General features: G+C 34.7%; 1 protein-coding gene across 3 annotated transcripts; it reads left to right on the top strand.

Annotated features, from left to right (window-relative positions):
- Positions 1-1,287: 1,287 nt before the first annotated feature.
- LOC112510433 (protein GUCD1-like) lies at positions 1,288-8,870 on the top strand. Of its 3 annotated transcripts, none has more exons than XM_025115841.1 (10): positions 1,288-1,502; positions 4,196-4,449; positions 4,646-4,770; positions 5,091-5,202; positions 5,532-5,606; positions 6,494-6,582; positions 6,712-6,773; positions 6,949-7,021; positions 8,242-8,317; positions 8,596-8,870. In XM_025115841.1, exons 2-10 carry the CDS (start codon positions 4,288-4,290, stop codon positions 8,605-8,607), a joined length of 786 nt encoding a protein of 261 aa, XP_024971609.1. In that variant the 5' UTR covers positions 1,288-1,502; positions 4,196-4,287; the 3' UTR covers positions 8,608-8,870. The 3 variants fall into 3 exon arrangements, with proteins under 3 accessions (XP_024971609.1, XP_024971610.1, XP_024971611.1); XM_025115842.1 differs by having other exon boundaries at positions 1,386-1,502; positions 4,185-4,449; XM_025115843.1 differs by having other exon boundaries at positions 1,386-1,541.
- The last annotated feature ends 4,524 nt before the right edge of the window (positions 8,871-13,394 follow it).

The raw sequence follows: 13,394 nt of genomic DNA, 5'->3' as shown, positions 1-13,394 counted from the left end.
TATTACCGATACCATTTTTCATAAAAATATATTCATTCAAGAAGGGCTCAAATCTTTCCATTTTCCAAGTCGATCCAATCCATTCGGGAGGGGAACAACAACTGGAAACGACTGCTAATACCCTATAGACTGAGGAGCACGTGTCAAGCCCATGCGAAGGGTTTGGTTAAGATGGAAACACCACGACAGACTTGCATGTGTTAAGAATGCTGTCAAAAAGAATCCTTTTCGTGACATAGTTTTAAATTCCTATAACATAATATATAAAATAATATATTTTAGACAACATGATTACACAAAATATATTGAAATGAAGTTTTGATGATATAACGATCAAATAAAGTCTTCATAATTTTAAAATCAATAAAATATTAATAACAACCGCGATAAAAAGTAATTCGTCGATGAAATAAACATTTGTTACTGCATGGCTTAGATGAAAATACAAGAGAGATATAATCGGACTCCATGACATGATACGATAAAACAAGAGAGATGAAAATACTGTATGTATTAGTTTTTATATGATATATTAATTATATGTAAACATAAGTTTTTAGAGTAAATTACACTGGTATTACTATTTTTAGATTAATACTTTGAATGTTTAAGTTTTTGGAGTAAATTATATAATATATTAATTATATATAAATAATGTTTAAGTTGGTATTACTAATTTTCCGTTAACACTTTGAATGTTTTGAGTTTTAATCTTACATTAATCAATTTTTTTTCTAAAATTTAATAGTCTAAAAACGAATCATTTGGATTTATAAAGTTTTACAATATTATAGCATCTCCAACATATTCTCCAAGAAGAATTAAAACTCTAATAAAATATTATTTATCTCTCATAAACCATTAATATCAAGGATTTCTATCGGTGTGAATATGATAAAAAAAATGTTTTTCTCTCATTATAATCATTTTTGGTTTACACTCTATCATGTTTTCTCCATTTTGAAGAGTTTTGGAGAGGCTGTTGCAACAAAAATATGCCTAAAATCTTTATTTTCTCAATTTTGAAAAATATATTAAAGATGCTCTTAATTCGCCCCCGGACTACAACAGTCGTATTCCGGCCCTGCCTCATGATTGTTTATGTAGTTGAATTTTATTATGCATAAATCATATTATCGTTAAAATCTTCTCTAACAAAATAATTAAAATTTCAAAATCATTTACGTTTATCCGCCCTGTTGCATTAAACGGATAGACAACTAGCAGATAATATATATTTATTACTTTTATATATCAAAATAAACTTGGAAGAGTCGGATAAAAATTAGGATTTTTGTTGCTATATCATATCATCAACGAACCTTCATTTGTCTGTTTCTACCTGAAAATCGATAGTATTATTGCTAATATGTAAATAATAACATAAAATTAGAAAGAGGGTTTACGGCAACCCGAAGAAATCGGAGGAAAGAAGGTGAAAGTAGACTCCGATCAAATCCTTTCCAGATCATCAGTCGGGCGTTTTTTTTTCAATCCAGGAGGTATCTTCTGTGAATTCGTTCTCGATCTTTATATACTTCGTATGTTTATACAAATTTCTGTAGTTCTTTTTATATCGACTTGACCAATTCCAGTTTGAGTATATGATTCTTTAAGGTGATCTAAAACGTTTCCTAGATATGCTCACTTCATTTTGGCCTTTTAGGTTTACTTTGTTCATCTTGTTTGTGCAATTTATGGGAGTTTAAATTTCGTTTTGTAACAGCTTTTGGTTAGATCAATTTCTGCGACCTTCGTTCGTATGCATTCTTTATTGTGAATGGATTATTTTAGTTTAAAGTATGTAGGAATTACGTATAATTACCAAAACAAAGGTTACGTTTTCGTATGCGTTCTTTCAACTGCCCTGCTGCTTGTTGCTAGTTGTTGTAACAATATAACTTGCTTATGATATGGGGTTCAAAAATGCATTCATTAATGTTGCCGTTGAACTCACCAGTTTGTTCTTTGAAAGAAGTGGAATCAGAGGAGAGAGAGAGAGAGAGAGAGAGAGAGAGAGAGAGAGAGAGAGATAATGTTTTAATACATTACATACTTAGATACGCAAAAGAGTCAGAGACTTATTTTGATGTATCTTTTTGGTGACCATAGGATATGATAATCGCCACAACTGGGCATAGATGTTTCATTGTATAAATGCTGGATTTTTAATCTTCCGAGCTAAGATAGAAGAATTCACTAGTATCTCACCTGGGTATCAGTAATGCATGGAGCAACTAAGGGTGTGTTTGGTTCAGACAAGAGAATGAAAATGAAAATGAAAATGAAAATGAAAATTATATGGAATGGGAATGAGAATGAATTTTCATTCCCCACACTTTAAACAGGAATAAAAACTCGGGCTTGTGGGAGAATGAATCCATTATATTATATAAAATCAAACACTTTCTTTTATATTCATTCACATTAATGACTGTTTAATACCTCCAACCAAACATCCCCTAAATTACTAATCGGGTCTATGACAGATGATAGTTGGTGGTGATGGCTCTGCATTGCTCACTAGTTGTGTCAATAAACTTTGGGTCGGTAACCTGGGGTACCCACTAATGGCACATGGTTGCAGCCTACTTCCTGAGAAGGGTGGCACATCTGCTTGCATATCACTTCTCTTCAGGATTATGTTAGTGTGCTCTTTAAGTTGGAAGTGCTTGTGAATGCTTTGTGTTACCTCCATTAAAAAATGTCAGCCATTTCAAGTTTTGACACACTAATCTTGAAATGCAATTATCATAGTTTATATGTAACTTTTAACATTTTTATTCTTACTTAACCTTCAAGGTTATGAAAGCTTTGAACTTCCTTCATAAAGAGAGCATATGCGGCGATATTCTGAGGAATGCATTATCTGATTGGTTGAAATAGGCTAACTGACTAACATTTTGAAAGAGTTAAAGAAATCTTAAGTGACTACTGACTAGCGTATTGGAACTGAGGAGGTATTTGGTTGGGTAGCAAATAGCAATAGCATAAATGTGGTAGTTGTTTGATCAGACCTTTTTTAAGATGATGAACCTGCATGTTAGATGGTAGATGATATATATACAAATTTAGAAGGCTTTGCACTTAATAACATGGCAATGCAGACAAGTTGTGCCATGTGCAAGCACTTTCATTATGGGAATATAAAGCAATATAGGGCTTGGAGGTTAACTTTCTGGATGAATGAGGGATACGTTCTAAATTCAGCAAACCATCTGATTACCTCAAATGATATTACATCAGATGTTGTTTCAAGAGCTACATTTAGGCAATAATATCTGAAACCAAAGTTATTGCTTTAGGCAAAGGCTGAATCACCCTCTTTTTGGAAGTATATGGGCTATGCCGGTTTCTGAGAAAGTTACAAGGGAGAAATCTCCCATTTGAGTTGTTCTATATATGAAGAGGTATCCAGCCATGAAGATATTGACATTGATTCAGAAAATATATGCTGACAGCAACTGTTTTACTTACAAAAATAACTTAAAGGAAGGATATAGTCAATGCAAGGGATGTTCACTGTCACCCTTTGTGGTCATGCAGGTTGAGAAAAAGACTTGAAATAGATAAATGAAAATAGCCATGTTCTAGTTTGCAATTATCAAGTACATAGTTCATGGTAAACATTCAATTTTAGATCGAATAACGTAATCCTTAGCCTAGTTCTGCAACTTGGCCCCAAGCATGGCAGACAATCTACTTAGGCAACTACAGTATTCCCTTGTATGCAATGCAACTCAAGAATACATGAATCAAGAGTGACGAGGGACTCTTTAAGTAAACTGAATCAACTATGTGACTGCCTTTGGGAGGCATGTTCGCATACAAAGTGCACAAAAGTTTTTTGTTTTGGGTATGAGATCATATTTAAAATTTTTGAGGGTGCCATGGAGTTCTATGATAAATTTGTATATAACTTTTTTTTTTAATTTTATATTGGTAGTGGATGAATCATACACTTGAAATATTATATTGGCTGTTTCCTAAGCTGTAAGAAGTTAGTGATTCTTCTTAATAAGTTGCATTTTCCTTCTGGAGTGATGCTGTCCTATTACTCTTTTTTCTAGGTTAATATACAGTTTCTAACTATTTGCTCACTTCTGCTGAATTTTATAAAACTCACCGGGGTTGTAAACTTTTAGATCTTGATGTGCATGCCATTTTTTATTGATCATACATAGATATAATGCAGGAAATAGTGTGAACAAAGTACAAACGAAGATTGACCGCAGATCTTTGCGACTGAACTTTGGTGATCCACAAGCTACATTAAGTTCTTCGTAGATGTGGCCTTTACATATCCTCTTTGACAAACTACTGAATGGAGGATCTAACGTTCCTGAAGAGATTGATGATATGAGTTTGGTTGAATCATACAATTTCAAATCATTATTGAAAAATGAACAAGGCAAGAAAGAAGTTTTGGGCCGGTCACACTTCATTGATGTAGGTCCTTTTACTCGTATTCATTTTTCTATATTAGTGGGTTAAACATTAACTCCATATGGGTATCAAAAACATTCTAGCCCTTTGAATATAATGATTACCTTCCTGGCAATATTCAGTTCTTTTTTTCTGGCTGTCTTGTAGATCAAACCCCCCACAAAAAGATAATAATAATTGAGCTGTATATGTGGTATAGGTCCCGCATATAAAACAAGAACGCACGTGGGACTGTGGCCTTGCTTGCGTTTTGATGGTTTTGAGAACCCTTTCCATCAAGTATTATGATATCAAAGATCTGGAGGAGTTTTGCTGCACAACTAGGTATTCTTCTTAAGAAGTTTGAATCTCTATGCTACTGCTTATTGTAGCAGGGTTATTACGTCGAGGTTCTAGCCAAATTAAGAGTATATAACACCTATTTTAGCTAGTGCAAGACTGCAAGTATATATTATCTGATCTAAAGTACGTAATTGTTTCTAGATACTATGTTAATGTAGTTTACAGTTTAGTTTTGGAGATTTAGTTTGTTATTTTTAATGACCAATGTGGACTACTGCCATTGAGTTTCAAGTATGACTGTTAATCATCAATAGTTTAACCTTAATTTCCAATAGAATATTTACTGTCCTCTTATTTCGCAGTATTTGGACCGTGGATCTGGCATATTTACTGCAGAAACTTTCTATTAGCTTCTCTTACATCACTGTAACTTTAGGCGCTAATCCTACTTTTTCGTTGGAGACATTTTATGAGGTAAGTTCTTGTTTTCTAAACAGAGCTGGATGTCTGAATCTTCTTTGAGTCATGAATGAACTTATTAGCGTTTTTTTCCTTCTTTTCTGTGTGTGAATTTTAAATGCTAAAAGTTGAAAACTTGCTTTTATGCCTGCAATTAGGCATTCCATTTTGCTACTTTTGGAAGTCATGTTACAGGATCACAGGAACGTTATCAGCTTATCAGAAATGTAACGAATTTGCAGGGTGCATATCCAATGTGCTAGTGTTCTATTCAAGTACATGTTCGCCATGACTTTATATGCTAGCGTCTTATCTTTTACAAATATTCCAAAATAATCTTGCAGAAGCAACTGGCTGATGATATAGAAAGAGTAAATATGCTATTTCGGGGATCACAGGAAGCCGGAATAAATATAGAGGTATGGGCTATGAACTTCCATATGTTTGCCTCTACATTTTTATGTTGATAACATGTCCCGAGATCATCAACTTTCGAGCTCCACAGACTAATTTTGTCTTACTTGGGTGATTGGGTTCTAAAATTTATTGCATCTAGTTACTAATCTTTATGAAATCACAATAGAAACTTGTTAGGTTTCTTGTTGGCTCCGACAGTAAACTTCTTCAGATTAGTGAGTTTTGTCTTCTTGTAGTCCATCAAAGGGGGAGAGTTCTAACTTGATGCTGGTACGAGATACATGGATATTAGATTTCGAGATTCTAGAAGATTAAGAATATGGATGATCATTCATATAGTCATGTATGTGTTTGTGTATATTTACAAGTCTAAGACCAAACCAAGAAAGGAATTAAATATATAAAATAGAAATATTCTTAAGCTTAAGTCTTATTCTACTTTTACATGATGTGTCGATAAGAACTATCAGGACAAAAGAATTTGTTGCGTTGTGTTGCCTGCCTCCTCTGACCTCTCTCACAGCCTCACAGGCATAAGACTTAACTTCTACCTCAGATTGTTAGCCTCAACAGTACACCCTGCTGTACCCATGATACAAGCTTTGCAAGGCGACCTGATTTACTGCATGCGCACAAGTGCTTACAAAGAAAAATTAACAATATGATGACATACACATGTACATGTGCATTTTCAGCTCTTAAAGATCTCATTTTTCAAGTACACTTGGGGAAAATTTTGAAATCCATGCACTTCAGTTATCAATCACCAAAGTCTTCTTTTTTCTTTCAAAATGATCTTGTGCAAGATATGAATCATATTCTTGATTACTAAATATCTAAATTTAGTTAGTTGCTTGAGACAAGGAAATGAATTTCAAAATGCTAACAGTGCAGATCGATCAAGGGAGATGAAATTGCCTTTCTGATCCTGTCAGGAAAGTATATTGTGATCGCTTTAGTTGACCAGTATATTTTGAGGTATTACTAACTGTATATTGTTGTTTTTTCACCAATATCTGCAAAAATCAGCCTAACAAGCTCTGTTTTTGCATCCACTTAGTGATGAACTTAATTTATATTTTATTTCATTTTCCTCCTATTCTGTAGTCGGCCATGGACAGAGAATGTTTATGCATCAGATTTCTATAGTGATTCCTCAGGTTATACTGGTGAGTAGAATACTTGAAAAAATGTGAGTTTTCATTTATTATTTACTTGAAAAGTGGAAGAAACTTCTGACAAGAGTTTGATAAAAATTCTTGATTTTTCAGGCTTTTTGATTAGAGTTTGAACTTGTAGGAATGCAAAGTTTATTACTATTAACCATGTTGACGACTTCTGTAGGTCACTATATTGTGATCTGTGGCTATGATGCTCATACAGACGAATTCGAGATCCGAGATCCAGCCAGCTCTAGGTATTTTCCAATTTCCCAACTCTACTTGTATACATTCTTAGCCGTTTGATGTCCTATTTACATGTGTTATGGTAAATATTACAGAAACCAAGTAAAATAAATATAGACAACAGAACATAAGATTCACACTTGAGGGAAAATGCCATTTTGGGGGGGGGGGGGGATTTGAAAAATCCACAGGTCACAAAGATTGAGAGAAAAGTCACACTAATCCCAGCGGAGAAAACTACGCCAGAAAGATTGAATGAAAGAAAAGTTAAAAGAGGTCTTTGAAACAATATAACTTGCACAAATTTAGGGAAAATCAAAAAATGTTTGACCCTTGTACTGTTGACTAAAATATGTGTTCACTTTACCGCTAAATTTATTTTGCAACTGTCGCAAATGTTCTTATTACCTATTTTAGTAACTTCCTATCAAGTGGCACTATTTTCTTGTTAAAAACTAATATTTCGTTGTACTAGTATATTCACCCTTTGAAAATAACGACAACATCATTAAGGGTAAACTGGCTAAATAATTTTCTTTTTGGCTAGGAAATAGGATTGATGAGCAAAAATGCTCGAAACATATGGAGTGGTCAAAGAAGTGATTTATATATTACAATGGGCAAAATTATTTTACTTATGATGTGGGGGTCAAACAAATAGTTTATCCTACAAGAATACATAGTAGATGGGATGAAAGTTGTCCTACACCATTGTTCTTCCTTTCAACCAACCTTGAACACATGAGCCGGGGTAAAGTTGTACCACTCTGTTACCTACACTATACCTCCTTTCCCTCTCATTATGGTAATTGAACAATATGTTTGTGCAAATGAATACCACCAAGTGCGAGATTTTGGGATGGTTTCTTCTCATTTAGGTCCTTCATTCCATAAAAATTACAACTGTTAATCATTTTGTAATGTCCGATGGAAATCTCAAGCATTCTCTTTTGGAGAATGTTCAAGGCAGAGGTACTTATTTCCGCATCATCATTGTTTATTAGTGCTAGTGATTTTAATTTACATGATTATTTTGCATCGTCGTTAACTGGATGAAGCCTTTTAAGATGTTTAAAAAAAAAAGCAATCGCTTACATAAATCTATGCCTTAGTTGATCAAACATTACAATTGTCCTCATAAGAAGTACAACTTTTCTTGATCTCCAATTTGAGCCATGCAGCAAGTGTTATTGTATTCCTATTTCATCAGCTTTTGAAACTGTAAAAACAGGAGTCAAGAGACAATCTCGTCAAGATGCTTGGAAAAGGCTCGCAAATCCTTTGGCACAGATGAAGATATCCTCTTGGTAATAACATGTCCTATCATTTCAATGTACATTAATGATAATATCTGAGCAAAACCATTAAACTTGTAACTGAAGTTTTGTTCTGGTTTCAAGTTCCAGAACCAAGTATTCCATGTCGTGAATTGATAACACACTTTAATAGGTTAATCTCATATCTATGAGACAAGACCACCTTCTGGGATCAGGGTTTCTAGTTCTTTCTTCATTTCCAAGTGAACAAATGAAAATACCACTTAGCCAAATAGCTTCGTTCTAATTGGGTTGGATTGTAATTGCAGATACATCTGTAGAGATCGCAGACAGACTCCAATGAATAGTGTTTCAGCAATCATCAGCCCAATGGATTCTTTGTGCACGATTACAGACACTTTAATTCTTGTTTTATACATCCGTGTCGTGTTTGACAAGAACTTGACGATGTTGTTAATCATTGTGTGTTGTAGAGTAAGTACAACGTTAGTTCATGATCGTCTTAGAAGGTTGATTCATGGTTAAACAGGTATTTGAAAGCATAATAATGGATATAATCAAAGGTTATATCCTGGTTTGAGCATCGAGTTTGTTTTGGTATCTTGGAACCACGGCATTGGTTTTCATTAAATAATGCATGCATCTGACTAAACACTTCCTTTTTGGGATGCATCTGATGTTACAATGTAGCCTCAGTTTCTTATGGGAAGGGAGGTCCTTTTGATTTGAATAAGCTTAGGCATTGTTTAGAATGGCATAGATGAAACATTGCTCCCATGTGGTTAATGTTTCGAGTCCACTCGAGTTATTGGAGGTTTCTTTGACCTGGACACCTGCGGTTATCCAAATACCACTGTTGCGGGTTTTAGTGTAATAAAGGTGAATGAAACACTTGGGGTTGTTTATTGTGTGCTTAATTGTCTCCTACTGAACCTGCAAAATATGTTGTTTCTGTGCACCTTTGATGGAGGTGCTGATACCCAAGTTGTTGGTTTTTCTAGTTTAATACAAAATACTTGGTAAAGAACCATTTTCTGTCTATGCTTATCTGGACTTAATTTCTTGTCCAAATCACACTTTTACTGAGTTATCGTTTACATAATCGTGGTGTAACGTATATCCTCTCCTGTTCCGGTCATGGAATAGATGAAATAAATCAAAAAATGGATTTTTGTTGAAGAATGAAATCTTGTTGGAACTATCCATCTCCTGTTCATCCTTCGGAACCATATCACATCCCGAATCTGATGAAATAGGATGAATTGAGACGGTATTTTGTAAATACGTAATTATCTTGAATAGATTAACCATTTCTTTATTTTCCGATTGCCTGAGAAAAGAAAGATGTTGTTTCTTTAACAATTTTCGATCTCTAGTGGACCTCTCAGTAAGATTCGAACCCAGATGAAGTTCTGACCATCTGTCAAAGAAAAAAGAACGAACGGATCTTGTAGGATTCCCAAGAAATTCTTCGATTTCTTCCGGAATCATCTGCTTCTCACGTTTCGTGAATAGCCGTGACATTGAGAAATATCCAGAAAGGCATTTCGGGAATCAGTTTGATTCTATCTCTGTTCCTTCCGTTTGAAGAAAGGAATTAATCCCAAAGAATCGATCTTTCTTTTAGTTGTTGAATCTCTCTTTGATTGATCAATGTGTGATATTTCGAATCCTCATAACTAATGGAATCAAAATGATCTCTGGATTGATCAAAAGATCCTTTCAATTGGCTAGAATCTCTTGTTTGAACGAAACTAGATCTTGTGGAATCATATTGAATATCTAATGATACCTTACGAAAAAATCGATCCTTATTTACCAACCACACATTGTCTAACCAAATCAAATTCGTAGGTTTATAAATGGCCCTAAATTGTGAAAGTGGAAGAGAAGCATAGGAATATGGGGGTCCCCATTTTAGAGGATGCAAAAGAAGACTTGTTAATTGCACGCCAAGAGGGGAAAAAAAGTTTGTACCGAAGACCATTAGAATACCGGAAAGCTTGTCCTTGATGATGTAGAGTTTCAACTAATTAAAACATGTATTGTTTGATTTATGAAAAAGAGTGATAATAATACAAATATATTTGATGGGTAATATAATACAGGAAAATTGGCCAACATAGTTATTTCTCACTATTAAGGGATCGTTTACTAACACAAATTGAGTAAGCGTTAACCGTGTTGGCTGGTCGGTACTGGATCATTGGTGAGTAAAAGTCCCTCCATTAGCTTACTCGGTTAGCATCTCAGTCAGCATCATGGACCAGTAAGAGGGGCATGGTAAACAACAGCATCTCTGGCCGCGTAAGCACCTCTTACCCATGTAAGAGGCAGTAAGCACGTATAGGGATGGTGATTTGCCCCGACCCGGTGGGGAACCCGGTTCACCGGACCCGAACGGGGATGGGGATTCCCCGCTAAAACGAGTCCCGGAGCCGAGGCGGGGGATCCCCGGTAGACTCAAACCGGGGCCGGGGAATGTTACTCAAACCGGGGCCAGGGTCGGGGATCCCCGGTAGACTCAAACTAAATGATATTTTTTATAAGGATTGACCAGGGTTTTACCGGGCTTTGACCGGGACGGGATGATAATCCCCGTACCCGCCAGGGACCGGGGTCGGGGGACGTTATTACAAACCGGGGCCGGGGCCGGGGATTACAAAACCCGCCCCATCCCCGCCCCGTTGCCATGCCTAAACACATAGTAAACATCCCCTAAATTGGTTTTCTAGTAATTTCTCTCTAGATTTACCCAAATGTCATTGTAACCACAAGTCTCACGTCCGGCACTTACGGACCTAGCTAGAAGAAAATAAAATAAAATAATAGACCTGCCCGTCGCAATTGCATACCTGGATCAAATCTGATAAATTTTTTTTCTTCTTTTAGCTGGGTCCACAAATGATAGACGTAAGATTTGCAAACATTATGATATTTGAATAAATCAAGAAGAAAATAATTAAAAAACCAATTTAGACAAAAGAAATAGCTTATTAAGGGGGTGTTTGGGATTGCTTATTTAAAACAACTTATGTTTTTTTGTAAAAGTGCTTATTAACTTATGCGGTATCAAACCGGAGTTTTATAAAAAGTGTTTGGATTAGCTTATAGCGGTACCAAACTGCAATAAGTTGATAAGTTGTTTTTTAGTGTTTGACAAATTTTGCTTATATCTGTAAAATGACCAAAAAGGACATTCTTCCATATTATTGACTTATGGGAGTGTTTGTGATTGCTTATTAACTTATTTGATTTTTTAACATGTAAAAAATTATTTTTCATCATTTATAATATATTTGAGAAAAATTTATATTAATAAGATTAATAATTTATATCAATAAGATTAATAATTAGCAAATATTTATACCAATACCATTAATAATTCAAGAAAAAAACATATTAGTGTTCATCTTCATCCTACAGTCATCTCAAAATAGCGTCGATGGTGCACCACCATCATCCGATAAATAGACCGCCACTTTGTCCGATGGGTAATCGAGCCCCATGGCGGACAACACCGTGTTCATCACCTCGACCGTGGGCTCCTTGCTGGGGTCGGCTGTGCATATGAAGACGTCTACGCTCGGCAACTCATCGTCATCCGGGAGATTATGAAGGGAGACGGTTCGTACCACTGGGCGCCACCTGAAGGCTTGGGTTAGGAACCAGATGAAGGAGATGATGAGCTCGGAAAGAGTTACGAAACCCCATGGAAGGGTGGGTACATCACCATATATTAGGTTGATGAACCTGTAGTATAGGATGGCTAATACGGCTGTTAAGTGGAAGAGCATGTGAAGTCTTTGGGCGATGAACACTAATATTTTTTTTCTTAAATATTGATTGTGGAACAAATGAAAAATTCTAAACGATGGAGGACGATGAATATCGATCTTTGTGTGAGGAGGAGGAGGAGGAGGAGGAGGAGGATGATGATGATGATGATGTTTGGATAGATTAAAAGTGGATAAATTAAAAGAGGGTTAAAATGGTAAATTGGTGATAAGTTGTTTTTCATAAGTCAATAAGGATTAACTTATCAAAAACTGCTTATTACCGGTTTGGCACCGGTATAAGCAGTTTTTTTTTTTTTACCCAAACACTCTAAAATGACTTATCTCCGGTGCCAGACTGAAATAAGTTAAAAAGCTGTTCCGATAAGCAATCCCAAACACCCCCTAATTATGATCAATATTTTATATTAGAAAACAATAAAAAATTTATCAAGTTGGAAACTTATTTATCTTCTTTTTCATTCATCTTTCTTTAATCTTTTTTTTTTAATTTCACATTCTAATTTCTATAAACATTGATTATTCATTTATGTTTGGATTTAACACAATCTTTTCATTTTCCCTAACTCTTTTTCATAAATTGTTCATCATTCAATCTCTTTTTCTCCATCTCCATCACTTGATTTGTTTTTCATTTCATTTTTCTCCATCTCCATCACTTGATTTATTTTTCATTTCATAAATTGTTATTTTTCAACAAATCTATTTTCAAGTTTATTTCGAGAAGACTAATTCAGGTATGCGTTCTTTTTTATTTTTGTTGGGATTTTAGAATTTTGTTTTTTTGTTTACTTTTCTCTTCTGTGATTTTCTTAAGTTTTCTCAATGAAACGGAGTGTTTGTTCTTGACAACACTTTTAGAGTTTTGATGGCAACAATGGTTCGATTAATCGTCTGATAATAGAATCTTGAAAGTATTACAAACCATGATGTAGCCTCAACAAATTTCAACATATTTTTGTAATGGTTATCTTTTTTCAAGTATAGTTTGAGAAAACTAATGTGTGTATGCATTCCTTTTGACTTTTATTGAGATTTTTGAAGTTTTTTTGTTACAATTTTTCATGTAGCATCACCAAACTTCAACATGCCCTTTTTAATGGTTACATTTTTTTTCAGGTTTATTTCGAGACTATTAATCCGAGTATGCAACTCTTTTTAATTTTGTTAGGATTTTAGAGGTTTTTTTAACTAATGTCTTCTACATTTTTCTTAAGTTTTTTTTTTCCCAATAGAATCAACAATATGTTTTTAGCAATTGTTTTAGAGTTTGGTTGACAACAACTATTCCTCATGGAATCTTGAGAAAC

The sequence above is a fragment of the Cynara cardunculus genome, assembly GCF_001531365.2.
Source record: "Cynara cardunculus var. scolymus isolate 2C chromosome LG 3, CcrdV1, whole genome shotgun sequence".
Taxonomy (NCBI): domain Eukaryota; kingdom Viridiplantae; phylum Streptophyta; class Magnoliopsida; order Asterales; family Asteraceae; genus Cynara; species Cynara cardunculus.
This window is presented reverse-complemented; position numbering and strand designations above follow the sequence as displayed.